Source organism: Columba livia, chromosome 1 (assembly GCF_036013475.1).
Source record: "Columba livia isolate bColLiv1 breed racing homer chromosome 1, bColLiv1.pat.W.v2, whole genome shotgun sequence".
NCBI classification, from domain to species: Eukaryota; Metazoa; Chordata; class Aves; order Columbiformes; family Columbidae; genus Columba; species Columba livia.
In genome coordinates this window covers 168495986-168522452 of record NC_088602.1, presented here as the reverse complement: position 1 = coordinate 168522452, position 26467 = coordinate 168495986, and the positions used below count along the sequence as shown (strand labels likewise).

The following is a 26467-nucleotide window of genomic DNA, read 5'->3' as shown; positions in this document are numbered from 1 at the left end:
AGCAATAGAATCAGTAGGCAGAGTTTTGTGTACTTGTTACCATCTTGTTTGAGTGAAACACTGACGTAGTTTGTTCGGATATGAAGGAAGATCACACAGCATTAATTGAGAATATCTGTAGTAAAAGTATTACAACCTGTGTGACTGCAAATCTGGGAATTCTAACCAAAAAGACATATGAATCTGTGGTAGCTGTTCTGAAACTAGAATCTTGCAGTGAACCTATAGAAAGTTTTCCAAGTTCAAGTCTCATTGAAAGTGTGACGTTGCTTCCATTATTATCCTTCATTTTCCATAATCTCCACTTTGTCAGTTTCCATTATGCAATAAATAAGGCTGTAAATAAGTACATTATACCATAGAAATCATTATAGTAACAAAGCAACTTTGACATAAAGCAGTGGGGTTACTTATTTGAAGAGCCATAAAGAAGTAACATGTTTATTAGCTGAATGTTTCTCTTTCAGTGATGAGGAGTGAATTAGGTAACTATGCTGATGTATCGTCATTATATTTCAGTCTTAGTTAATTGAGTTCAACATGGCCAAGTCAGTCCTCATAAAACTGCAGGCAGTATGATAACATAGCACTGGATGATGGACTTTATGTATCCATAAAGCTAGGTATCCACATTATGAATGTTAGTGTGTTTTGGCGTGTTTTTGGCCAGGAAACAGCAGAGTTCACAGGGTCCCCTTCAGAGCTGTGGTTCTGAACTGTGGTTCGAAGCAGGAAATTACTGGGTTCTTTAAAAATGTAAGAGACATGGGCAACACTGTATTAACATTTGACTACTACTATTGTGAATAGTTCTCCTGTTGTGATGGGGTAGTTTGTTTTACAGTTTTAAAATACTGATTCTAGTGTACACTGTGAATTTACCTCTGATTGTCTCTTACTGTTAGGTTCAGTTTTTACACAGCTGAAATGCCGTGCTTACTGTAGGCAAACATCATTCTTTCCTATTTCATTAGAAAGTGCTAATTTTTACAGACTTTGCATGCATCATGGGGCCTTTAAGGTACAATTTCAAAATGTTCTTCATCTGTTGATTTTGTATCTCATTTTCTCTTCAGTTGTGTACCAGATAAATCTATGATGATTCACAACAAAGTTGTTTGTTCTTGATAATATGACTTTCAATAACTTTACTATTTGGAAAAATGTTTTATTGTTCTTTCTGTTTTGCTTTGGGAGCAGGTGTAGGAGGAGTATCTTTTAAGAGAGTCTTGGCTTATGCTGTTGCAGTTATTACTCTTATACCAGACATAATTAAATTTCAATTTCTTCAGTATCAAACTGGAAAACTTTTAAACGTGGGAGATTCCCTTTCCTGAAATAACAAATGTTTATCTGCAGTTCCAATTAAATCCATTGTGTATGGCATCGGTAATTGGTTTTTATTATGCAAACACTTCAGAACAAGATGGCATGTGCAGATTCAGAAACTTCTATAGAAATGCACAGATTATTCATAACAAAAAATGGATCAACACATTTTGATGGTAAAGCTTTACTTTCAAAGAAAATGTCTTCCATAATGTCTCATTTTAGTAATGTTATCTGCCCTCCAATCAAGATGGTTTCAGTTCTAGGATTCTTTTCTACTTTATGTTAATAGTGAAAATTGCTATTTACACAGATGATGTGGGTTTTTTTCCCCTCAATATCTAACATTTTCTATGGTTTTGGTGTTTATAATATGAGGGATTATTTTTACTTCATTTTTGCTGCTTCTATTGGAAACCAAGGATTGGTAAGTTTTAGTAGACTAGGAGGCAAAACTTGTTTTAAGAGCTGGACCAAACCTATGGGTCTTTCAGCTGGGGGGAAGCAGCATGAATGTTTCACTTCCTTGTGGTCCGAAGGCAGAGCTACAAATTCTCATTCACTCTTTCTGTGCATATTTCACACCTACTGTCAAGCACATTTGAAAATGTTAACCCAAAGTGGAAAATATTTATTTTATTGGCTTAGGGGAAAGCGATTTAATGGTGACTTGGAAAAAAAAAAGTTATGCTCAAAATGAATCTGTCACTTACTGTTGGGATCACTTAAGTGGGGAAATCTACCATTCTTTCCATAAAACTGTTGTGATCCTTTTCTTATAAATAAGAAAACCTTCATAACTACCTTCAAATATTTGGACTATTACCAAATGAAGTCCAGAGCCTGATAAAGTACACATGTGTTTATCAGTCTCTGGGAAAGCAGAAAGCAGTTTCTTTCTTCTGACTGCATTAGATACCGGAAGAGGCTTCCTCCTGTTGTCCTGAGTGTTTTGAACTTTGAAGCTGACACCCTTGGAACTGTGATATTCTTCTGAGCTTCTCACTTTCCAGTGGGTTACTTTATGTCTTACTAGAAAAAGCATTACATGAAAATGAATGATCGTATGAGCTCTTCTTCATATATGAAGTTCAGGCTATGAAATTGTATCTGAATACTTTGACAAAGATTAATTAATGATTTCATTATCATACCTAGTAATGCATAATATTATATTCTTAATTTTTTCATCCTGATTTTTTAAATTTACCAAAATCTGCCCTGTGTAGTGAGCTAATTGCATTTTGTGTGTGTGTTTCTCAGTGTGCATGTTTAAAACCTAAACATTAGAGCATAAGCAACTTGCAGAGTAGTATTGTTTCCATGGAGCTGATGTTTCAGCTCATTTTATCTTTTTTAATATTATAGCCTCTATTTTAAATAGACATTTTTTGAATATCAAGCTATAGGAAAGACATGGTTTTTTTTATTTCACGTTGTTCATGAAAGCAGTGGGGAAAATTGGGGGATATTTAACCTGGATGTTAGTTTCTCATTTGTAATTGCATTTTGTTCAGATAAGCTAAGAATCATTTATTACACCAGTTATTGTATTGTGCTACATTGCCACACACAACCATTAGCATTTGCATAAACCAGATTATGTAGATTTGCAGTATATTCTTTGTCACAGTGAGTTATTTAGTAGAGCAAGCATCTGGTCTTTTTCATGGCCAGAATGTTGTATGCATGCGAAAAGCATGTAATGTGACTATAACAATCTAACTTGATTTGAAATTCTGAGTATTTGCCAGATAGAGTTACAAAAGCTCTACATAAAATATAGTGATATGTTACTGCTGCTGAGGTTAACGCTGCATTCATTATGTTCACAATTTACTCATATTTTCAGACATTTATAGTTTAGGCTACATTGCTAGGTTTTGTATTGTAAAGCTTTGTAGGAACCTTTAGCTTTGAGGAGTTGACATCTATAGTTTTTATATGAAATTTTAGATTCCAAACAAGACATGAAAACATGCATTTTAAAAGGAGAAGACAAACCTACATTTGGGGTGCAATGTAAATATCGCTCACTTTTCCTCAAACACAAAGTCTGAAAAGCAGATCAAACTTTTTAAAATGGTTTCTGAAAAGTTATGCATCACGTTTATATTTCTAACAATATAAATATACAGGACAACAAATCTAGCCTATTTTTCAAAATGAACATTTTTCTCAGCTCTGTGAAAGACTTATTGAAACTTAGACAGGCTGTTTCAAATGCTGGAGGGAAATAATTATTTCAGATAACTCTGTACACTTATTATTCCTACAACATAAAAACCCACTCCTTTCAGATGCTTGGTGAGATGGTAAAAGAGAATATGCTTTTAAAATCTGTATTATAAATACTTTGTGTAGACCAGAGTAGATCCTCTAGTGTCATTACCCTTAAATGAGATTATTGGGGATTTTTCAGTTTCTGTAATGTATCATGAAGTAAACCTTATTAGCTGTTCTATGACAAATTACATATTCAAGTGTTTCTAGCTGTCATAACAATGAACATTTATCATAGTTTGACTCATGAAGAATGATTCTAATTACACGATACTATAAAAATTGCTATGGTTAAATTATTAGTAATAGATAAAAGTGTTTTTACTAGCCAAAAAAATTATAGTAATATCCCTGATTCCTTTCAATGGAGAGGCAGTCAAAATAAATATTTTACTATCTAATTGTTGGTTTGGGTTATGATGACATAGGAAATACTTTCAGTTGTTTTTGCTCAGTACATTATTGTGATAAACTCACACAGTTCCATTCAGGTTCAAGCATTCTCCCCACTACATTGCTGCATGTCAAAAACCTATTGTAATCATCTTCAGCCACTGCTCAGGACTTCTGTCTTGCTTGAATTTTTGATTCCTCTCAGCAACCTTTGATTACTTATTATCAATATTTCAGTGTGAAGTGTCCCAGTCCAACAATGTTATACATCAGTCTGTTTAGAAACATCAAGAGGTACGTTTGATGCAGGCACATTCAGACTGGATATAAGGAAAAAAAATTACTATGACGGTGGTAGAACACCAGCACAGGTTGCCCAGGATGTGGTAGATGCCCCATCCCTGGAGACATTCCAGGCCAGGCTGGACGGGGCTCTGAGCAACCTGATCTAGTTGGAGATGTCCCTGCTCATTGCAGGGGGTTGGACTAGGTGACCTTTGAAGGTCCCTTCCAACCCAAACTACTTTATTATTTTCTGACATAAATAGGATAAATGCAATGATCATTGCACACTCATGAGCTGTGACAACAGAACTGGTATTATTGAGAAGAATGCTGAAAAGCTTTCAATTTTAGAAAAGTGCAGAATCACACGGCTTGACGCCTGATACTTGAAGACAATTTTGTCACCTGTTAACATCTACCTTGAATTAGTTTAGAGCCTAAAAATTTCTAGAGTATGCTCAGTACCTGCAAAATGGAGAACATGTTGCAGCAACCAGAAAACTTTATAGTGCTCTTCTCTAGCAGAGAAGTTTGTCTTTTTTGCTACATATGCAGTTTTTAATTAAGGCTTACCGTCTTCACTTAATCAGTTGATAGAATTCCAGACTTTTTGAAGTGTTAATGATTCTTTTTTGACTCTAACTTATTTAAGTTCTGCTTGGCACACTATTACCATATTTGCTTTATTAGGGAGAGATTTGGGAAGAATTGACTTGTCAGTAATTTACATTCCAACAATTTTCTCAGTAACCCCATCATTTTTATTTATTCTTCTCTGACATTTATACTCTTGCAATGTTAATTACAGAATGTTGAATAACATTCAGAAGATCAAATTGAATGTTAAGAGCAATTAGAAAAGGAGTAGAGTATAAAAGAGAGAACATCATTATGTCAGTATGAATACTTGGTGACCCCTCCTCTTGAATGCCATGTGAAAATCTGATCCCTGTCACACCACTGAAGACTAACAGGGTGAAAGCTGACAGGGATGGTCAAAAACCTGGAACAGCTGGATGAGTAGACTAGAATTTCTCACTCCCTAAAGGAGAGGACAAGGAAAGTGTGATAGAGGTCTGTGAAATCACAAGGAGATGATAAGTATTATAAAGAACAACCATTTTTTGCATTTGAAAGTACAAGAATTAGGGATGTGAAACTTGGTAAGACAGATAAAACAAAATGGGGTGTACGCAATGGGTAAAAAGTGACATGTGCTTTATAGTCAACCTGAGAAGGTAATTTTAGAAAGTTGGATCAGTGGACATGCAGAAGAAAGTCAGCACCTTTTGATTATGAAGTGTGGGACTCTCAAAGGGTTGTAGGAGAACTACTGCATGCTTGTCCTGTTCTTCTGCTGGTCTCACTGTTCTCTGGGCCAGCACTGTTAGCTGCCTTTGTAGAGAGAATATTGGGTGACATAAAGTACAATCCAATGTCTGTTCTTATCTTTCATATATCAGTTTTTAATGGCTTTGTGTTTTTTTCTGTAATTGAATTCAGGAACTGAATAGGGTTTCACTTTGGTGTTTGGTGACAATTTTAAGGCTGCATGGCTTCTGTAGGCAGATTTACAAGTACTAGAATTTTGGCATTCTGACTTATAGAAACTTGCATGTACAAGGATTAAATTGAAGTCTGCTGGTTTTGTCATTGCCTAAATGGACAAGGTAGAGATTACTTCCTACCTTGAAAAAAAGGAGTCATCCGCTTGTCCTGTAGTTGCACTTCAGGCACTTCAATGCCTCCACATTACACAGTGCAATCTAGAGAGAAATATTTTCCATATTTATTGTGATAAAAAGGCAGGAATGTAACACAGAGTTAAAATAACTGTTATTTATAAATTACAAAGTTTTTACAGTCTTCTCTAATTTAAACCTAAGGATTCAACTCATGCACATTTATTCCAGTAATATAACTGTGTATTTGTAAACTTTGTGATTTCAGTTGTACCCTTCCTAATATCCATGCTTCATTTTATGCAAGTGTTATTTGCAGGATTTAAAAAAAACAGGTTTTGTCCTGTATAAAAGTTGCATTTGAAGTTTCAGTAAGCCCACTTACAAACTTTTCCAATTCCTTGTTACATCTTTAGAGTCCTCTAGCTGAAACTAGTTACTATTAGTACATATTAGTAAGATTGCCAATGCAGAGAGCTCATACTCTGACTAGACATAAACAGGAAACTGTAAAATAGGTAGAGACACAATCACATTCCTCTTTTAGGCATGTTTTTTTGAACACTAATCTTGCATTGTTTGCTGGTAAATACTCATATTTTATTACAAATGCTTGTTAGTACTCTGTTTGTTTTATTTTGTATCTTTTCTTTTTCCCTGTTAAATGTTTCCAGTATTCATTTTCAAGTTCTTTAGCCAGTGGTGGTTTAAACTAGGATTTAAAATTTGCTTCTACTGAAGTGATCAAGTAGAATTTTGAAGTGAAGCTCCTGTTGCTGCTATCTCAACCATTATCCTTTGAGAATCCTTGAATTATTAGTAGATTATGAAGTTTCATAAAAATCAGGTCACAACACAATGAGCAGGAAAAACTGCAAAAAGTTTGGTAGTGTAATGATCTGCTAACAGTATAAAGCATTTATCTAAAAAAGGGATAGTTATCTACAGCCATAGTTTACCTTAGGCAATACGAGTTGTTCTTGTTGAAATTATTATCCCACATCGTGTTCTGGTTGTCACATTCCTCAATCATTTTCTGAGTAGTGCTATGATAACATCTAACTGTCATGGTGCTTCCTGGCCCTTTGCATTTTATTATATAGTAATTTGATTGATGTGTAGTGCTTGACTTTCTCAGGCATCCATGTGTCCAGTGTAAGAAAGATGTGAAAATATATCTTTGCTCCTGCAATTTCTTTCTGCTGGTGTTAAAGAAATCACAAATCAAGAAGCTCTGGTAAACCTATATGGTATCTTCTTATTCATGTTCTAAAGCAGATAGTCTGCTTGATTGGACAGTTCAGTGTACCAGCAAAACTTTTGACTAATTCTTTTTTTCCCTTCCCTCAACTTTTGCTAATGATGGGAAATAACTATATGTATCACTGTTAAGGGATGTTGTGCCACTATTGCTGGTCACTCAAATATAGAGCAGTAATTCATCTTCATTCACAACCTGGGATCCTGCCATGAAAATGTAGGTGGCATATCTTTAGCTTTCTTATATATATAATATAAATGTATTGTAAAACCATCCCCAAAGAGAAAGTAATTGTAGTGGTTAACATAACTGTCTCTTTCACAAGATACAATTTAAAAAATTGAATAAGAGACATCTCCTGAATTAGAATCTAGCAAAGTAGGTATGTCAAGACCAGTTATGTTGGAGCTTTTGCTAAATACAAAGTTTGATGAAGACATTTCTGTCACTAAACAAGAACTATATTACACAAAAATTTAAAGAAACAAGAAATATTATATTCTAGCATGCAAGTAATTCTTCCAGTCTGTTACAATTTGGATTTCCACAGAATATGGTATTTAATTTGCTGAGTTTTAAACCATGCTAGCCAGAGTTATTGAACCTGGTTCTTTTCCTGTGTTGTCTGAGAAACATCTTTCTGACTTACTTAAATTTTTGCATTTCAGGAATCTTATTCAAAGAAGAGAGGTTATGCATTGGAAGCAATACCCTCTGTACCTCTGGATGCAGTTCCTTCAGAAAATGACAGCAGTCTTTGTGATTTGATAGACATAGCAGTGACCAAAAAACCATGTTCCCTAGAGATAGCAAGAGTTCCTTCCTCAAGACCAGGTAAATCACCAAATAATTCTTTACATAGGCTTTGGTGTAAGTGTAATGTTATAGAAGGTATAGAATTATATACAGAATATATAAGTTAATATTTTTTAAGAATATAGTACTTTGTTTACTTACCACAGTGTGATTATAGCCTTCTGTTAGTTGCTATAAGAGCTTGATATTAAAGTTTATTAGCAAAATGCTATAGAAGTGAAGCAAAACAGAAGTTTAAATAATTTCCTAGATAAATATAAGATTGCATAATGCCAAATTTAAAATAGAATTTATTTCAGTGCGGACTCTTGCAGTAATCTGTTTAGCAATCCGTTTCTATTTTTTAATGAAGTGCCTAGCAACAATATTTTACAACTAATTCAAAACTTAAAGCACTCTGTATTTTCATGTTACATAAAGGAAGTTCTGTTCTGTTTTTGAAAATGAAATAGTGAATGAGAATTGATAAAAGTATTAAGTGACTGTTTGTCAGACTGCTATTTGTATTTTACAAGTTTGAACAGCAATGAGTTGCAATAGTTAAAAACCAGTAGAATTGTGCTGAGTCAGGTGAATGATATTATCTGTAAGGACCCTGTTAATGTTCTCCACAATTACGTGCTCTCTTCCATTACCCTTGTTTGAAGTCTTTATCAGTCACTACCTGGTACAGGAATTTCGGCATATGATCATTTTGCCATGAGTAATTGGACTGAGAGTCTGCTTTGACAAATGACAGTTCAGGAGCACAGACCTATTTGAAATGGTCAATTGCCTTTTTGATCTGTGCTGTCTTGATTATGAATAATGATTTTGGAAGTGTACAGGAATGACTGATGATTGTTGACTAACACCATGTTACCTGTCTAGTCTGTGTAAGGGGAAGCACCTTGATTTCACAGCTGATATTGGAACAGCGCCAGAGCTACATCAGGCATAGTATATAAGTATATCAAGATACGGCTTTGGAGTCTGCAAGGTGAGGTGGAGTGGATCATAATTCCCACCTCTCTTAAATGAGGGCTAAGGAAGGCTTGGTGGGAGCCTACATTATGAACAGTGATCTCAGAGGTGGCACAAAGTACGATAGCATCTTTATAGCACACTTGCACAAAGTGGACCAGAATCTGACTTGAACATCAGCACGATTTGTGTAAATCAAGGTTTACTTTGTTGTTGTTTTTTTGGCTCTGATAATCTAAAAAATTAGCAGTCTGTGCAAGACAATATTATGGGTTGCCATTCAGTAAAGGAAGAAAATGCCAAAATATCCTTGTTTTTCAGACTTCTACTTGATTAATCACCATAAACATACTTATTACAATGAGAAGACTGCCATACCCCTGCCCCATAAAGTGGCTGAGGGAGTTCATTATCTGCCTTCATAGTAATGGAGCTCAACTACAAAGCTTTCCATTGTAATTAGTATTTTAAAAAATTATAGACTTTTCAGTAGTTAAAATACCAGGTTTTGGACATAGGAGTTTTTCTCAGGCATAGTAAATCCATTAAGATCAGTATGAAAAACAGATCCTAAAAATTACATTTTTAGGTCTTAATCTGGAAATATGTTTTGTGTATGGTTAAATGTGGAGCATGTCAGCATACCAGAGAATAACCAAGGGAGCTGTAGGACATTAATGAGGCCACCCATCATCTTTATAAAGTCTAGTAAGGTCAATGAGTTGACAATAAAAAATCTGTAATTCTTTCTGCCTTAGTTTTCCATATAGCACCATGATCTTTCCATTGGCATTTTATTAGGAAGAACATTTGGCCATATAGATAAGCAGATTCCAAAATGTTATTTTATTTTAAGCTATGAATGTAGTAGTCATCAAACTGGCCTGGCTTGTAAACCCAATTTGTAATCATGTTGACTGTTATCTTATACTGGCCTAAATGTAATCAACCGTGTCACTCACAGTTATAAGGTCCTTAACACTAGGCTTAATTGTATGTGAAAGTTGGCCTGCTACATCAGTTCATACGGATTTATTGCTTGAATAAGTTATGTATGATTACAGATATCATTAATTTAAAACAAATATCTAATTTACATGCCTTTTTTCCTGAATTTCCCTGGTTTTGTGTCACCAAGACATGCTGACTTTGGGAATACTGTTTTCAATTGCTGTAGTATGTCATGTGTCTTGTTCATTTCAGAGCATGTGGCATCACTTTGAACATAAAATTGCATCTTGTCAGTCTCTTTTCCCCAGGTGGCAGGACACTCTGATCAACTCTCCCCACTGTCTGGGGCATTACTACCTCTTGGCAGTAGAAGTGAGACTGACTGCACTCAGTGATTGAAAATTCTTCTTTCCTATATTGAGGGAAAAGGTCATTCTGGCTGGCCTTTCAAGCTGCAGAGCTGCATGTTGTCACTATTATCTGCACTGCCAGTAAACTCTTAACAGGTTGGGAATAATCACCTTGCCAGTCATCATTCTCTGATCTACTGGGAAAAAGACTGCTCTGTACTTCTCCATGTTATTTTTAGCTTCCTGAATCTTATTCTTGAACTGATAGGGAATAGCAGAGAATGAGAGCTCCATGCACTAAATGGTAAAAGCTCGTTAGATATAAGGGAGAAAAACTGAACAGAAAGGCAGTAAAAGTAGGCATAAAGTTTGTTACTTCCACTTCCGAAATCCTACCTTGTATGAGTTTTGTGTCTGTTTGCAAGAAATTAGGTTTATAGAGGAAGAAGTACAGTTACATTATTGGTTTATGCTGGGAGTTAAAACAATTGCTTCTAATTAGGGCTGATCTAAGAGTAAAAAAGACCTCATGTGCGTCTGAGTTCAAGTTAAGCTGTTCTTTGTTTCTGCAGTAGATTGATAGGACAAGGTTGGCAAAATGTGTTAGTATCCGTCTCAGTATCTGCTTTTAAACTAACAGGTAAGACTTAATAGGAATGTTCTGAAATAGTACACTCTTTTGAGGCGAATTTTTCTGCTAAGTAAAATATAGATTTGGATTTAAAATTTCATAAATCAATCTCATTAAATTAATTTAATAAATTAAGTGATTCATGAATCAATTTTACTAGTCTTTCTGTTGGGCTATTCCAGAACATTATCCTCATTCCTTAAACTAGGCATTTCTACTAGTATTTAAATTTTTTTGACTGCCCTTCCATTAAAAAAAAAAAAAAAAAGTTAAAAAATGACATGACATATTTAACCTTGAAAAATAACCATAAAATTTTATTAGTTCATAAGGCACACATTAGCATTGCCGTTTCGATCTTAAGGATGTAATTAAATTTTGTGAACTATAGCAACACATCATCTCTGAAAAAGGTGAAAAGTTCTAATAAATGGCTAAAGCTCAACACACTGGATAATTCTAATGCTAAAATAGGCATTTTCAGGTATCTTCGTGTAGTTAGTGTCATTTTTATCAGTTATCTAGCATCTAGAATACTGGTAGCAGAAGTTTGGGTGCAGCACCATGCTGCATTTGGGCCTGTGCTGTTGAAGACCCTTACAGACTTGCATCCTTGGTAGCTTGGATATTTGTACCATACTCCATCCTTGCACCTCATAATGTAATACACTTTTTTAGCAGAAATATTGGATGAAATCTGAGCTACATTACGAAAGAAATGTTAATAAATATATTATTATTAAATATATTAGGCGTGATATCAGGTGGCAGTTAACATGCTAAATGTTTAAGAATAGTGAATGATAGCCAGTACTACTTAAAATATTTTTAGGTCTTATTTGGTATCATTAGGAAATAGAGAGGACTTTTCAAACTCTGTTTTTTCATTAATAACTTGGTGAAAAACAAAAAGAAGAAAACAACAAAAGCAAACAAACAACAAGATGAAACAAACCTCTTTTGGGAAAGTTGATCTGTCTATGCAGACTAACGAAGGGCTTAGTATGTTATCTCAATAACAGGACGAGACAATCCTGTTCATAAACTGTATGAAAATCATCCTTGGATAAGTGAGTTCTAGTTCAAGGACCTGTTTTTCCCAGTTACGTTGCTTTACAGTAGCTGCTGGTCGAGGTGACTTTAGTGAACTGTCTTCAACTCTGGAATCAGCTCAGCTGTAGCAATGCAGAACACAGTGTCAGCTGCAAAATCCAACTGAGAAATAAGGTAAATACTTAGGGGCTTCACTTGTGCTGAGCTCTCAGCCACCACATAGTCAGCAATTCCCAAGTCTGCAATTTTAAAGATAGCTCTGGTACAATGACTCTACCCAGTTACATCTAAGATATGGCTACTGTCAAGGGGATAAAAATGTCCTCAGAAATGTGATGTGTTGCCACTAGGCTGTAGCAAGCAAACACAAGGCAAGGCTTTGAAACAAAGAGAAAGAGATATTGGCAGATCTTGCAGCTAAATTTATTTTTGAGAAATCTTGCTGTTGTCAGTCATGATGTTTTTGTTATTCAGAAAAAGTCTTAATTTTCACTTAAATGCCAGTAACTTGTAAGGAGGACCATGCAAGAGAGCCTATCAGTAATTAATTATACCTTTTTCTTATAACCTTATAATCACAGCAGTGAAACTAAGAAAAAATGCTAGTCACTGAATAATTACAACATATCAAACTGTCCCCAAGCTGGCCTATCGACTGCAGCATTAAGGTTTGTTTTTTTTCTTTCCCAGCCTGGCATCCCACTCCTGACATTATGGTGAAAATGAACCTGAAAATGTGTAGCCAGTGTGTCAGCTCACCTCTGCTGACATTCTTGTGTCTACTGTATAACACTGTGTCAGCAGTCTCATACAGATACCTAGGAGACTGTTCTTTAGAAACCTGCATTGAAAAATAGCCTAACTGTGATAACATTTTAATAAAAATTGAAATATTAATCTTATGCATATGCATAGTTTCCAACGTTATTAAATACTTGTCTTGGTAAATAAAATGCTATTTTTCAGGTCGTCAGTTTAAGATTTACTTCAGTACCAAATCTTCACAGTACCTGTCCTGAACAAATGCATCTTTTCTTTTGTTTAATGAATTTATACTTTTGGTTTTGTGCAGTTATTTTCTAGATATGAGCAAACCAGTGCAAAGTGGCCACAAGAAGGAACCATCACACTGCCAGATATAAAAACTGCGTGGGTTAATGGAAATTCAAGAGGCTAGTATTAGTCACCCATGCTTCATAATTTTTAAACTGTAATTGACCTGAAGGATCATGCACTAACCTTTTTGAAGTCCACTCACCCAAATTGCTTCTAACAAGAGGCCTGCTAGTAGAGCTGTATTTCATTCAAGCACACTTTTAAAACCAGAGATAGCAGCATGTAGTGCACTTAAACACATGACCTACAGTCTAACTTCTCAGGATTAAATACTTTCAGTAATCAAGAAAGATCATCTTGCCACTGTAGAGAGAAGAACATAATAGAGGAGGGAGATTCTTATCAAGCAGAGTAACTGCAATATATAACAGTTGCTCTAGAACCATCGGAAAATAACTAGAGTCTGTGAAATTTAGCCTAATTTGACACCAGTGTTTCTCAAGCAACTGATTGTCCATGAAAGCTCTTGGTATTATGGTGCATATTCAAAATCATTACTACCTGCCAGCTATGAGTGCTGAGTTTCCTAAGTACTAAATCTTAGGCCTGATGTATCAGCACAGCTGCTTCTTCAGAGAAGGGCGGGTGGGAGCAAAGGGCACTACCATGGCTGACAGGACAGGAGCCTCACTAGTCAGGGCACTGTCTCATCACCCAGGAGCAGTGCAGACCTAGAGATCATGGCCAGGTTCAGCCAAGAGCCCAATTCATCAAGCAAGTTTGTGCTGATAAAGTAGCTCTAAAGTCAAGTTAGAACATCAATATGCAGGTCAGGATCAGGTCTGGTGATGGCCGGGAAGGTTCATGATGGCAAAACCAGATCCCAGCTCAAGCTAGGAGGTCAGCCCATGAGCTGGAGAATGGGTGCACAGGGTACAGCCGTAAGCACAGGACAGGACTCCTTCAGCATGGCTCAGGCAAGAACAAAAGGCTCCAGGCTGAGCTGAAATGGTGCCTCCAGGTAGGTGGATGTGAATGGAGAACCCTGGAAGGCTGGTCAGGGCCACTAGAGCTCATTAGTGCCTCAGGGGCTGACATGATGTGTGAATGATAATCAATCTTCCTTATTCTTCTGTTTTATCACTCAAGGAGACAGTATCTCCAAAGAGTATAATTCATGTGTATGTTAATTGTGAAGTGAAGAGCCACTCAGAGCTTGTCAATAAGGAACAAAAAGCATAGGTGTGTGTTGTAGTGTGAGCCCTGCATCAGTTTGATGGAGTAGATATCTGACAAAAGAGGCCTGTGTTTCCATAACAACCTAATAGCTGAAGTCTTTCTTAAGAAGCAAGTGGTTTCTCTTCTAAGAAATTTTTGGCCTTGGAGAAATGCTCCCATTATTAAGTAAAGTTTCCAAGTTCTCAAGGTGTTTTATACACTCTAATCCCCCTGTACTTTTAGCACAGAAAAAGATTAATAGACCATTAGAAGAATGTGTAAGAATGTCACAGTGCCCTGACATGATGAGGATACTCCCCTTAAAGGGACAAAACTTACTTCCTATCATTTGTGTCCTTCCTTTAATAAACCTCTCAACATACATCTTAAAAATAGCTGGGGTTTTCTGCCCGTTACTCTGAATAGAAGTCTCTTTCAGAACCACTGATTTCTGTGCTAGTGATTAAGAAGATTCTCATTTCCAACCTTGGTGTATTTGCGGCCAAGAGGACCCCTAACACACTGTCTTTGGCTAAGTAAGAACTCTCCTGCAACTCTTCAGGAAGTGATTCTGGGCAGCCTCTGCTTGATTCCGAAAATCTCTTTTGCCCTTACACATGTCTATGCGTACTGCCTTGTCATGGTGGTTAGAGGATGCCAAACCATGATCAAGTGTCACATAGAGGTGTTCCAGAGGTGTGCATGTGCATCACAGTATGTTCAAATTATTTTGTCTTATTTCTGTATATATCCATTTATGTTATTTCCCTCTGTAAAAATCTGAATATTTCCTACATGCTGTATCCTAATCCCCTTCCCTTTTTCTATGTAAGAGAAGGGTGAACTTTTAAGGATTATAAGAAGACCTGAAGTGATTGAACCAAAAACCAGATATATTTTTTCAATTAAGTGTTATATTTAGTCCAGCTGAAAAGATTTTTTTGTTTGTTTTACTGTTTATTTACCTCCCTTTTCGTGAAATGTACTTTGAAGTGAAATTTGAAAATTATCAAAGAATTTTCAGCTGTATTTTTCAGTCAATAACTTGCAGTGAAATATAATGCCCAGACTTAGTTATAAGATCTATACACATTTTTTTTCTCTGTTCTTCTTTGTCTTCCTTTACCCTGTGTCTGAGACATATGGACAGAATTTGGCTACAGTACAGAATTTCTCAATTTACTTGTTTGAATAGGTTACTTAATAAAGATGTAAGGATCACATTCAGAGCTTCAAGATACAAATCTTTGCCAGAACACAGCGTATTGGAAACTAACCTTCTACTGACTGATTTTCAGTGATGACACATTTTGTATTTGTCATTCCTACTGCCACAGTATAGAGTGCACAGTTCTTATCAGAAGCAATTTTGTCTAATGCACGAGCATATGTTTGCAGTTGAGATTTTTAAATTTCATATGGCATTTTAATAAAGGTTAAGGGAGTACTGATGGAAGAATAAAATATACAATAGCTCTTCTATCATGCATTTAATTGTTGTTTTTTTTTTCCTTCAGTACAGATTTAAAAGAAAAGAATTCTGAAATTTATGCAAAGAGTGTTTGCTGATATAGTTGCTCCTATAATAAAAATTAAAAATGTATAATTTATTTTCTATTTTTAAGTACTTTCTGGCATTTTATAGTTCCTTCTATTTTCTCTAACTACAAATCCCCCAAATATGGGCAGCTTTGGGAGTTCTGTTTTATCATAATGAGGTTTTCCTACTCATTTTCTCTATTTATGATATTATCATCATAGTTCTTGGAGTACAATTATGATGCTTTATATTAGGTTTTTTTTTAGTACTGTATCTCTTAGAGCAGCACCATTCGCCGGTGTTTCTGGTCCTATGTTAATTACTATTTTGTTGACAGGTTTTGTTAATGTAATGGTTTTGACCAGTAGGTCTGTAAATGATCTGGTCTCAGAGGCTGGCATATATTCCTAACTTCATTGATGTCAGGGCATGTTTTGCCATTGATTTCAGTTGGGTTAGATTTTCACCATATATATCCTCAAAAGTAGGGTCTTTATTAAAATTAGAAATTAGTAAATTAAGTATTGATTTGAGATTAGGAAAAATTGGTGTCTTTTGTGGTATAAGATGAAAGATGAGGTACTATCTGTGAGAATATTTCCCTTTTCTTCTGATTTCATATTAAATTAGGAGAGGATACCTCTTAAAGTACACTGTAGTTGGAAGTGGCTGTAGATGGGTCAGAGCAGTGTGCATCTCCAACTTCTGCCCAGTTAGCTACCTCCCTAAAATCATGTTCTGACAGCATGTGAAAGCTATGACCCATTTTAGTTACATTTGGGTATGTTTCAGGCAGTGAGCAGAACGACCTGAAAATTCTTTCTACAGTGAAGTTCATTCCTAGATAGTTCAGGTAAACAGATCCAAGTGATCCATATCCACTGTGTGTTTGCAAGTCCTGTTCCATGTTCTTTCTTGATACGGTTGTAGCCTTCTGTCAGTAGAGTTAGACTACCAGTGCACATGTCCCCTATCTAATGTTTAAAGAGGAAAACATATCCCCTCCTTATTGTTTCAGTTTCTCATACAATGTGAAAATCAGCTTTCTTGATAGAAGTTACAAAGGGAGACAAAAAATAAATTTTAACTCCTGCAGTGCAAAATAAGCGCTATTTTCATTAGGGTGTGACTCAGATTACAAACATTTTAACAGAAGAGATGAATAAATGAGAGAGGATGAATGATAAAATATTTCAATAATAGTTTATCCACTGTCTGCTTCTAGTTTAAGAAGTCCTGGGCAGCGTGAGATAAAGCCAGCAGTTCCCCTAACACAGATGTTCCTTTAGTTATTCTATATTATAAACAGAGCAATTTTGTATTTGGATGAACTACTGTTATCATAAAATTCTCATATTAAAAAATAACAAGAAAATGGAAATCCTCCAATTTTGCCATCACTTGAGTGGCAGACTAACTGCAGAGCACTATGTTAAAAACTGATTCTTTGCTCTGTTGGGAATAAAAAACATCCTGCTTTTTTGCTTCATTCCACTTGCCTTTTGACAAGAGCAGAATTTCTCCAGCAGAGAAACAATAGAACAAGTATCACAAACTGAGAAGCAGGCAGTGGAAGCATTCAGTGATCACTGTTTTTAGTGTCGTACTTTCTTGGCTGATCTTTGCCCATTCAACTGGCAGCTTTCAGAATCCCAACAAAGAGCATTAAGAGAAATGAGGTTTATATAGGCTTTCTGAACCTCTTCCCACACCCAATGGTATTTGTAGGATAAAGATGGGTAAAACTGTTAGCTTTTTTTTTTTTTCATTTGGGTAGTCTGGAGAGAACAGGTGAGTGATAGATTTAGTGGATAATTCTCATGCACATACATTTGAAACTATTCTTTATTAACTTTTTAAAATTATCTCAGTTGCAAACATTTTAATATCCCAAATGTAATATTAATATGTAATGTTAATATCCCAAATGTAATATTAACCCAAATGTATTATAAAAGTGAATGTCAAATTAACTCTATTCACTTGCAATAAACTTATAATTTCATTTAAAATACAGGGTAACAAATAAGATCCAGTTTCTCTGAAGCAATGCTAATTTGCATGACCAATGGCCCTTTCATTTATTATTAATGGTGATCCATATCAGCTGTTCCATTATTCCTGATGTCAGGCTGAAAGCCTATAGCTACTAAGGTTACTCCTTTTAGTTTTCTCAAATCTTATCAATATTCCAAGTGCTATTAAGAAACAGCAGCGTTTGCTAAGATAACTTCTTGCCAGATCTTTTTAAACTCCTGAATAGAAATTAAATAGATCTGTTGATTAAAAATTTCTGGCTTTAGTAACTCACACTTGACATTACCTTTGGATATTTTCATATGGGCATATTTACATACGAGTTTCTGTTTGATATTTAGGGAAATATTTTACATCTCTCTTATTTTATAATATTATTTCTCCTACCACATTTCTAGAGTAATGTGCCATAATTTGATCTGTTCCACTGTCCCTTTCCCCCACTCCTTTATATCCTTGATGCAGCAGAGGTCTTGTGGAAAAACAGCATTATAATCATAATTAAAGACTTATTCAGAATGCATGTGCACAGGAGTCTGAATTGAGGTTGCATGAGCCACGTCAATTCTTATGTATCACAGCTCTAATGTACTTTCCTTTACAACCTTATCATGCCTCTAAGAGGTTTTTAGTGTATAATTAAGATAATTGCTTCCCATCGTATGCTCCTCTGGATAATATCTCTGATAACATCCTTAACATTGAAATGCTATTCTTAAAAATACTCTGTCATTTCTGAAGTTAAAGCACATGGGAATGACTGATACCACATGACCAGTTCGTTATCAAAATACATGCAAGTTTCTGTCCACCCATCCAGTATGTTCTAGTAAATATGTTTATGTTGTTAAAGTAATTCTGCTCTCTAAAGAATTAGTGTACATTTTCTCTGCAAAGTGGGAGAAAAAGGCTGCTGCTTGACATATGTTAAACATTTTCTGATGATTCATTACTTTTTACTATTATTCATTAAAGTGCAGTTGAAAAAAATGAGCATTCATGGAAGTTTGGGCAATTTTTGCAAATGAATGCTCATCGAAGTGCAAGCATTGTGACCAATGCTTAGTTTTGTCCACCCTGGTGTAATTATCATCTAGAATGATTTCATTATACACTTGACTGCATGCTGTTAGACAAAACCCCTTTTCCAAATCAAGAAAATAATTCAAAGGTACATAATTATTTTGAGGTATTTTGCATTTTAAAGCCCACATGCGAATATAATTTAGCAGGATTTGGGTTTTTCTTTGTTAAATGACTATTAGTTACAGCATCTTTTGCAAGTACTTTTGAGTCAGGGATTAAATATACATAGAGCATATACAACATATTCCATTCTAGTAAGTAATCCTACGCTTCAAAATGCTGCTGAGATTGTTTTATAATTGAGTAGATTTAAGTGATAGTACCTTTTATAAGTGGCAATAGTTTAATAGATATATGAGGAATAATATAGCTACAACCCCCATTGAATTTCTAATATTAGCAGTAATTGTAAAGCTTCATTTTACCATTAATTTGTTTACATTTTACATGCATCTGGTATAATCTAGAGGAATACAAGCTTGTGGAATCACTATAGCACTTAATGGAGATCTTCAGTAGGCACTTAACTAATATATGTCTCGTGGTGCACCTGTGGATTTTCTACAAACCTTAAATTCAATTTTCTACAAAGCTTTTCAGGTTGAATCTTACTCTGAGGAACCAGTTGTCTTGATTTCATACTTTTTATTCTTTTATACTCAAGACTTTGCATGTTGTTCTATTTTTCATTAAGATGAAATTGAATCCTATAATTTGAGAGATCCAGTACTCAAGAACTAGTGCTTTGTTAGTCTTATGTCTATAAGGTAATGAAGTTAAAGTGGTTTTCAGAAACACTGGAAATGCAATATAGATGTCTTCACATAAAGAACTTAGCTCTCTCATGGGGAAGATTAATTTCTCCACTGTTTAGTTTTTCAATTTCAGATGATAAAGCCACTCAACTCTGAATGATTAATCATTAGACACTGCAATATACATAACTTAGGATCATCTAGACATTCTCACCTGCTGCAGGAAGTTATGGCATTATCAACGCTCCTTATTCTCCTGCTTCTTTTGTAGGTTTTCAGGCTTTTTTATATTTTCTATCAAAAGCCGCAAGTTCAATACAGTTTATTCGGGTGTGTTTTCTGACTTACTGTAGATGGTGAATAAAAGTGTAGTCTACAGGTGCCTTGTAGCACGGTAATTATTATGTGACAATGGAGGAGTCTGCCTTGGTTGATGAGGACTGGGTTAAGGACCATTTAAGCAATCTGGATATCCATAAATCCATGGGTCCAGGTGGGATGCATCCACAGATGCTGAGGGAGCTGGCTGAAGTTATTGCTGGGCCACTCTCCATCATCTTTGCTAAGTTGTGGGAAATGGAGAGGTGCCTGAGGACTGGAGGAAAGCAAATGTCGCTCCAGTCTTCAAAAAGGGCAAGAAGGAGGAGCCGGGTAACTATAGACTGGTCAGCCTCACCTTCATCCCTGGAAAGGTGATGAAACAACTTATCCTTGGTGCCATCGCAAGGCATATCAAGGATAAGAGGGTTATTAGGGGCAGTCAACATGGCTTCACCGAGGGGAAGTCATGCTTAACCAACCTCATAGCCTTATATGAGAACATAACCAGGTGCATAGATGATGGTAAAGCAGTGGATGTGGTCTATTGTGATTTCAGTTAAGCATTTGACACAGTCTCCCACAGCATCCTTGCAGCTGGAGCACAGGAAGTTCCACTTAAATATGAGAAGAAACTTCTTCACAGTGAGAGTGACAACACTGGAACAGGCTGCCCAGGGAGGTTGTGGGGTCTCCTTCTCTGGAGATATTCAAAACCCACCTGGACACATTCCTGTGTAACCTCATCTAGGTGTTCCTGCTCTGGCAGGGGGATTGGACTAGATGATCTTTTAAGGTCCTTTCCAATCGCTAACATCCTGTGACTGCCTTCAATTTAGGTGTTAGATTTGATGACCTGAGCAATCCCTTTCACTGTCCCATACCAGAGATGTGGGAGATCAAACTGAGAACATAAAGTACCAGGCTATAATATGAATAAGTCTGTCTCACAAGATGTGAGAATGCTGTTCAGTGCTGGGCTCATGTTTCACATCTTGTCTGCATCCCAGCTCTATGTGAGACCAAGATGTATTAATTTAATCCCTGCCCTGCTCTATCAGAATAGTTGAGCTCCAGCAGGGCCCATTAACCAAATGATCAAAAGATCAGCTTTGTGGGATACCTGCTCTGCAGTCATCTTTTTTTTCCCCATTAGTCTTTCTTGCAAACACACACCAGGACTTCCATCTTGCGCCGAGAACTATTGCTGATGAAAATATCCTGAAAATTATACATTTCCCAAAGAAAAACAGTTTGGATTAATCAGTTTTTATATGGTGAAAATAATTTATTGCAAGGTTCATATCCTGTGTGCATACGTTGGTTTGGTGGCTCTGTTAAGAGATACATACTGAGGTCTCTGGATCATAGCTCTGCTCCCCCCTCTCTGTCTTGTGTCGTTTCTTCTCTGTAGGGATCATCTGCTGCCACACAGTTACTGCGCTTTTTCAGATAGCGTACTGAAGAGTATCATATCACAGGCTTTGATATGAATGCAGTTAGGAACCTTCCTCTGTTTTCTACAGTTCTACTAGACCTAGCACAGCAATAAGCGCCCCCTCTACTCACCACTAAACAAACTGAAAAAATTTTGCAGGTCCTCCTGAGTGTCAATCTTTAGGAGATTATTTTTTGTGACTGAATGCATCAAATTGGGCTGTGATTTTAGCTTATACAATCAACTGAATATGCATACTAATAATTTTATTTCAGAGTGACCTGAATTAAATCTGAAATACTATCTTTTAGGATAAAAACATCATACTCTAATTCTACTGTCTTTACTTCTCAAGTAAGTAATAACTTAAATTTGGTAATTCTGTGAAAAAAATAAGACACTGTATTTAATATTTCAGTACCTTTAGTTGCATTCTACTGGGAACTCACTTTTCCATGAAAAGATGATCTGTTTTATGTAGTTGTTTAATTAACTTTTCTACTAACCTCAGTACATTTGGAAAGCAGATGTCTTGGCATAGCTTGCTAGATTTTGTTAAAATCAAAATATTTGTGAAAATATTAAGCAATTACTAAAATAAACCCTTTTTTTACATAATGAACAGATTTATTTGTTTTGTTCAGTGTCAGAGATGATTAAAAAATAGAAAAACATTGATTCCTAGTGAAGGTAAGCAGTGTTGCATTCTGTCAAAAAAAAAATTCCTCCTGTTCTATTTTAAGTTAAATAAAAACCACTCATTTACTTCAATTTTCTCTGCTTCCGTCTCCCTTTCTGCATCTGCTAGTCAGGCTGGCAGTATGTAGCATGCTGCCAAAGAGTTTCCTTCTATTACTTTACAGAGATTTCATTTTTGTCCTTTCTGTACCATTTTCATTTTTGTACCACCTCAGCAGGAGATTTGAAGTGTGTAAGAGATGCAGGATTTTGCTGTATATCAAATTAGGATGAGAATGGGTTTGTATTGCCAATTCACAAATGTATAGGTACAGAAAATCTCTACTAGCAGCTAATGACAGAATAATTTTCTACTGCACCAGGATATCAAACTAATGTTTTCCCTTTTTTGTGATATGCCTTCAAATACTGCAGATTAGGAGAACCTCTGTGAAAGAATATTTTCACATTCACTTCCATTATTGTTTTTGGGAAGCAGGAAAAGTCTTCAGAAGGACCATTTCATTTTTGTTCCAGGTCAGGGTGTATTATTCTTTCTATAATAAAATATATCATTGTATGCAGTAGTATCTGTTATAGATGAGGATATTAAAAAGAATTGTTAGTAAAAATATTCTTTCCATTCTAGCTCCAGCTGTTTACTCCATGTCCTTTTTCTTTCAGATATTATTCTCTCCCTACTGGAAGATACTTAAATATAATGTACAATTAAAACCAATTTCTTACCAGTAGTGCTGGGACTGAAACTAAATTTTTCTCCAAGAGCATTTCCATCATTTTGAAATCTATTTTGTCTTACATTGTGATGAAAAAATATATAAACTTTATGTGAATATTGTGTAATTAAAATTTGCAAAAAATATTTTTTTCTGATAGTTGTCTTTCAGAGTTTTCTCATATAAGCTGTAATAACTTGAACAAGGATTTGCTATTGATAAATTTAACAAAAGTATCAAGTGCCTTATGAAACCATTGGAAAGAAAAAGCAATACGTTTTATAAATTGCTTGTCCAGTTGCTAGATATCAGCCTGATAAACACAATGTGGAATGAATTTGTGACTCATTCTAATGGAATAATGATATTTGCAATTTGTTGGTGGCGAGGAATTCTGGCAGTAAGACTGACAGGAGTTCTGGAAATCCTGCCTTTTTTTTCTTTTTTCTCCCCCTTTGGCTAAATACTGACCTCTATTCCAGTGTAACTTAGTAGTAATTCTTCTTTGTAGTTAACACTTGAAACGAAGGTACGTAGAATAGTTTTAAGCCATAATTCTATCCATAAAACTTGGCAAAAAAGCATACTTTCACTTACATACGATCCCCTTTTTGGTATTCCTGGTTGGATGGGATCAGCTACTTTGTTTCTGCCCCACTGTGTTGGAATATTCCTTCTTGTCTGAATGTACTGATTTGGCTCTTTGTCAAACAAATGGGCCAAAGCTGTGTCGTCTAGAAATTGTGATTTATTCGTTTGCTCTAAAGAGCAAATACAAATAGCATACTTCTTCAAAATATGTAATGTTTTGTGCTATCTTTATCATTCCTTTATATAGTTAACTGCAGCTCTCAAAAGTCTCAGAGCTCTATCCAAACTCCATATCTGTGATCCCAATAAGACATACAGTAGGTTGCATTAGTGGGAATACTTAATAATAACAGGAGAATTATAAGAAATCTGCAAAGCTAGCTTGTGGATCCAAAAACCAAAAAGAGAAAACCACTGAAGCATACTGCACACTGTGGCACTAACTAAATTACATATGCTGAAGTCTATAGGACATTCTAAAGACTCAGAGCAGAAGTTATGTAAATCCTGCTTTGTCAGTCAGAATGTAAGCTTAATAATGCGTAAATATATAATACTGTTCTAACATATAATTCCATCTAAACAGCAGATAAAAAATAAATTAATGCAGTCATATTAATAAAAAGGGTAGAATTTGAGTATTTTCTGTAAGAAAATGCTAAGTAAAATAAAAATATGTAAAAGCAATATAGATCAATATTGTTTAATAAAAAATACAATCAAGAGTTTGGATTTTTTTAGTTACTAAAAACTCTAATGCTGTAGTGCCACAGATTAGCTCTTCACAGTTGGAAACTGGATTGTTTTATTCCAAAATTATTCACAGTGTTTCCTTTAGCTTTCTCAAATCATTTGGATATTATCAGCACAACATATTGGACTAGATAGCTGGTCCACTCTGGTACAGATGTTTCCATATTGTTTTCAAAATCAACAGCAAAGACTTTTAAGATCCCCTGCATTCTGACTGTGCATTAGTAGTGCATACTATCTGCTAGACAAGTTCTTTATGCTTAATGTTACACTGGATACAATATACCTTTTGAGTTTTGAAAAAAATATTTTCTGTGTAAATATACATTACATACAAAAATGTAAATTTGCACAGTGACAATTGAGCTTGCTGGTCAAAAATTTAGATACTTTTAATAGTAACTGGATATTGCAACTTTTGAAAGATCATTTCTAGCTCTCTGACTTTAAAGTATTTTATTTAGCTTCTTGACTTCAGTGTTCTGATAAAGAGCTTTATTAACTAATTGAAACTTCAGAAGAAGCGGAGTTCCTGAAAATATAGTTTTGTCCATAAATTGCATTTCATTGCAACTAAAGTTAGATTCATATTGGAAGGTTTATCTTCAAGACCGCTTAAATTATTTATTAATTGAACTTGATCCCTAGGGGGAGTATGGCTATCATCAGTATTATTTAAATTATTTGAGAGCACTTACTTTCATCACCTTTTGTGGTTTTAATTTTGAGATAATTTGAAAATGTAGCCTAATTCACTAATCATCTGCTGCATTTGCAACAGCACTGTGCACTGTGCATTTCTCTGCACAGCACAGTTTGGTTATTCTCTTTGGATTATAGGAGAAACCTTGTGAAATACTAAGGCATGCATATGATAACATTCAGTGACCCATCACTGATGACTTAAATGTAAAAATAAGAACAGACATCCCCACTATGTCTGATTCATTTTGGGAGGATTTATTTTTTTTTTTTTTACAAGACTAACAGGCATCCCAGTTTTTAGTGAATGACTGAAATAAACAAAAATATTTTGGCGCCTATAACTACACCCTGTACTTTTCATTGAACTTCCAGAAACATGATGACTACATGCTGAGACAAGGCAAGTGTAGAAATCTATGAAATACCTGTCATAGGCAAGTGCAGTCATTTCACTACAAACCTTTTAAACAGGGAAAAGCCAACAAAAAAACCTATTTCACCAAAAAAAAAGAGTATATGGCAACTGTGTGGTATTGTTTTTGAATGCTCAATTAGACATCAACAGCTTGCAGAGGCAGCCTCAAAAGGTTACTCAGGAAACAGTGGAAATCACCCATCATCTCTCATTAGCACTTAATGAGAGATGTTTTTCCAGACAGTTGCCTGGTATTACAAGGGTTATGCAAGCTTGAAGCAGTTCCAAAGTCTATTTGTGCAGGTGGGTGATTAGAGGAAATAAAAAGTTGATGATAGTCATACCCAACTCTCATGGATGATGCAGAAACCACTAAGCAGACCCCCTGCTGCCACTGGAATGCACTCCACTGGTAATTAATTCCAAACACAATCCTGAAATAGCTGCCACATCCAAGACTGGGCCAGTTATAGCTTCAAGTGCTTTCAACAAGACAGTTGCAGATATATATTTACAATCCTACTCAGAACAATGGCTATTCAGGTTTAAGTGTGTGGGAAACAAAACAAATTCAAAAGAGCAAATTCAAACAGTTTAGTCTAACTGTTCTCTCTGTGCATCCAATGTAGCTACCTACTGATACCATTGTTCAGTATTCCATCTGCTCTTTTGAAATCTCTTGTAATGTTTTTTCCTTGAAATCCTGAAATACACGATTGTCCCTATCTGTAGTTCCTAGATTTGTGCCAGGTTGAGTTGTTATGCAGGAGAGAAGATTTGCTTTGGGGATTCAGTCAAGTTAGAAAAATTTTAAAGTTGAATCCTACACTATGGCAAATTGCCTAGTCTCTCAGTTGGGGCTTCTATGTAACATGAATGTTTTTGTTATCTGCCTGACAAAATAACAGGGTGTTTTTTTGTTGTTTTGTTTGTTTTTTCTTTCCTGGATTTCTGTATGAAATGCAGCCTGGCTTAATTTGCTGTATGCAATTGCTATGAATCTTGGCAATGGGTCCACCACTTACAGGAGACATCCCATTTTTATCACACACGCCATCCAAGAAATCTTATACATGGCAGCTCTATATCAAATCAGGGCAGTTCCTACTATTTTGTGATCTACTGTGCTCAGTTCTGGGTTTT

At 35.5% G+C, this 26467-nt stretch overlaps 1 protein-coding gene across 14 annotated transcripts in view; it reads left to right on the top strand.

Annotated features, from left to right (window-relative positions):
- The window catches only part of ANKS1B (ankyrin repeat and sterile alpha motif domain containing 1B), a 436519-nt gene that overhangs the window by 120423 nt on the left and 289629 nt on the right, over positions 1–26467 (top strand). For all 14 annotated transcript variants that reach the window (XM_065043836.1, XM_065043965.1, XM_065043826.1 and 11 more), the window contains one exon: positions 7902–8067. In XM_065043836.1, the coding sequence (XP_064899908.1) occupies positions 7902–8067 (166 nt within the window). The remainder of the gene's footprint in view (positions 1–7901; positions 8068–26467) is intronic.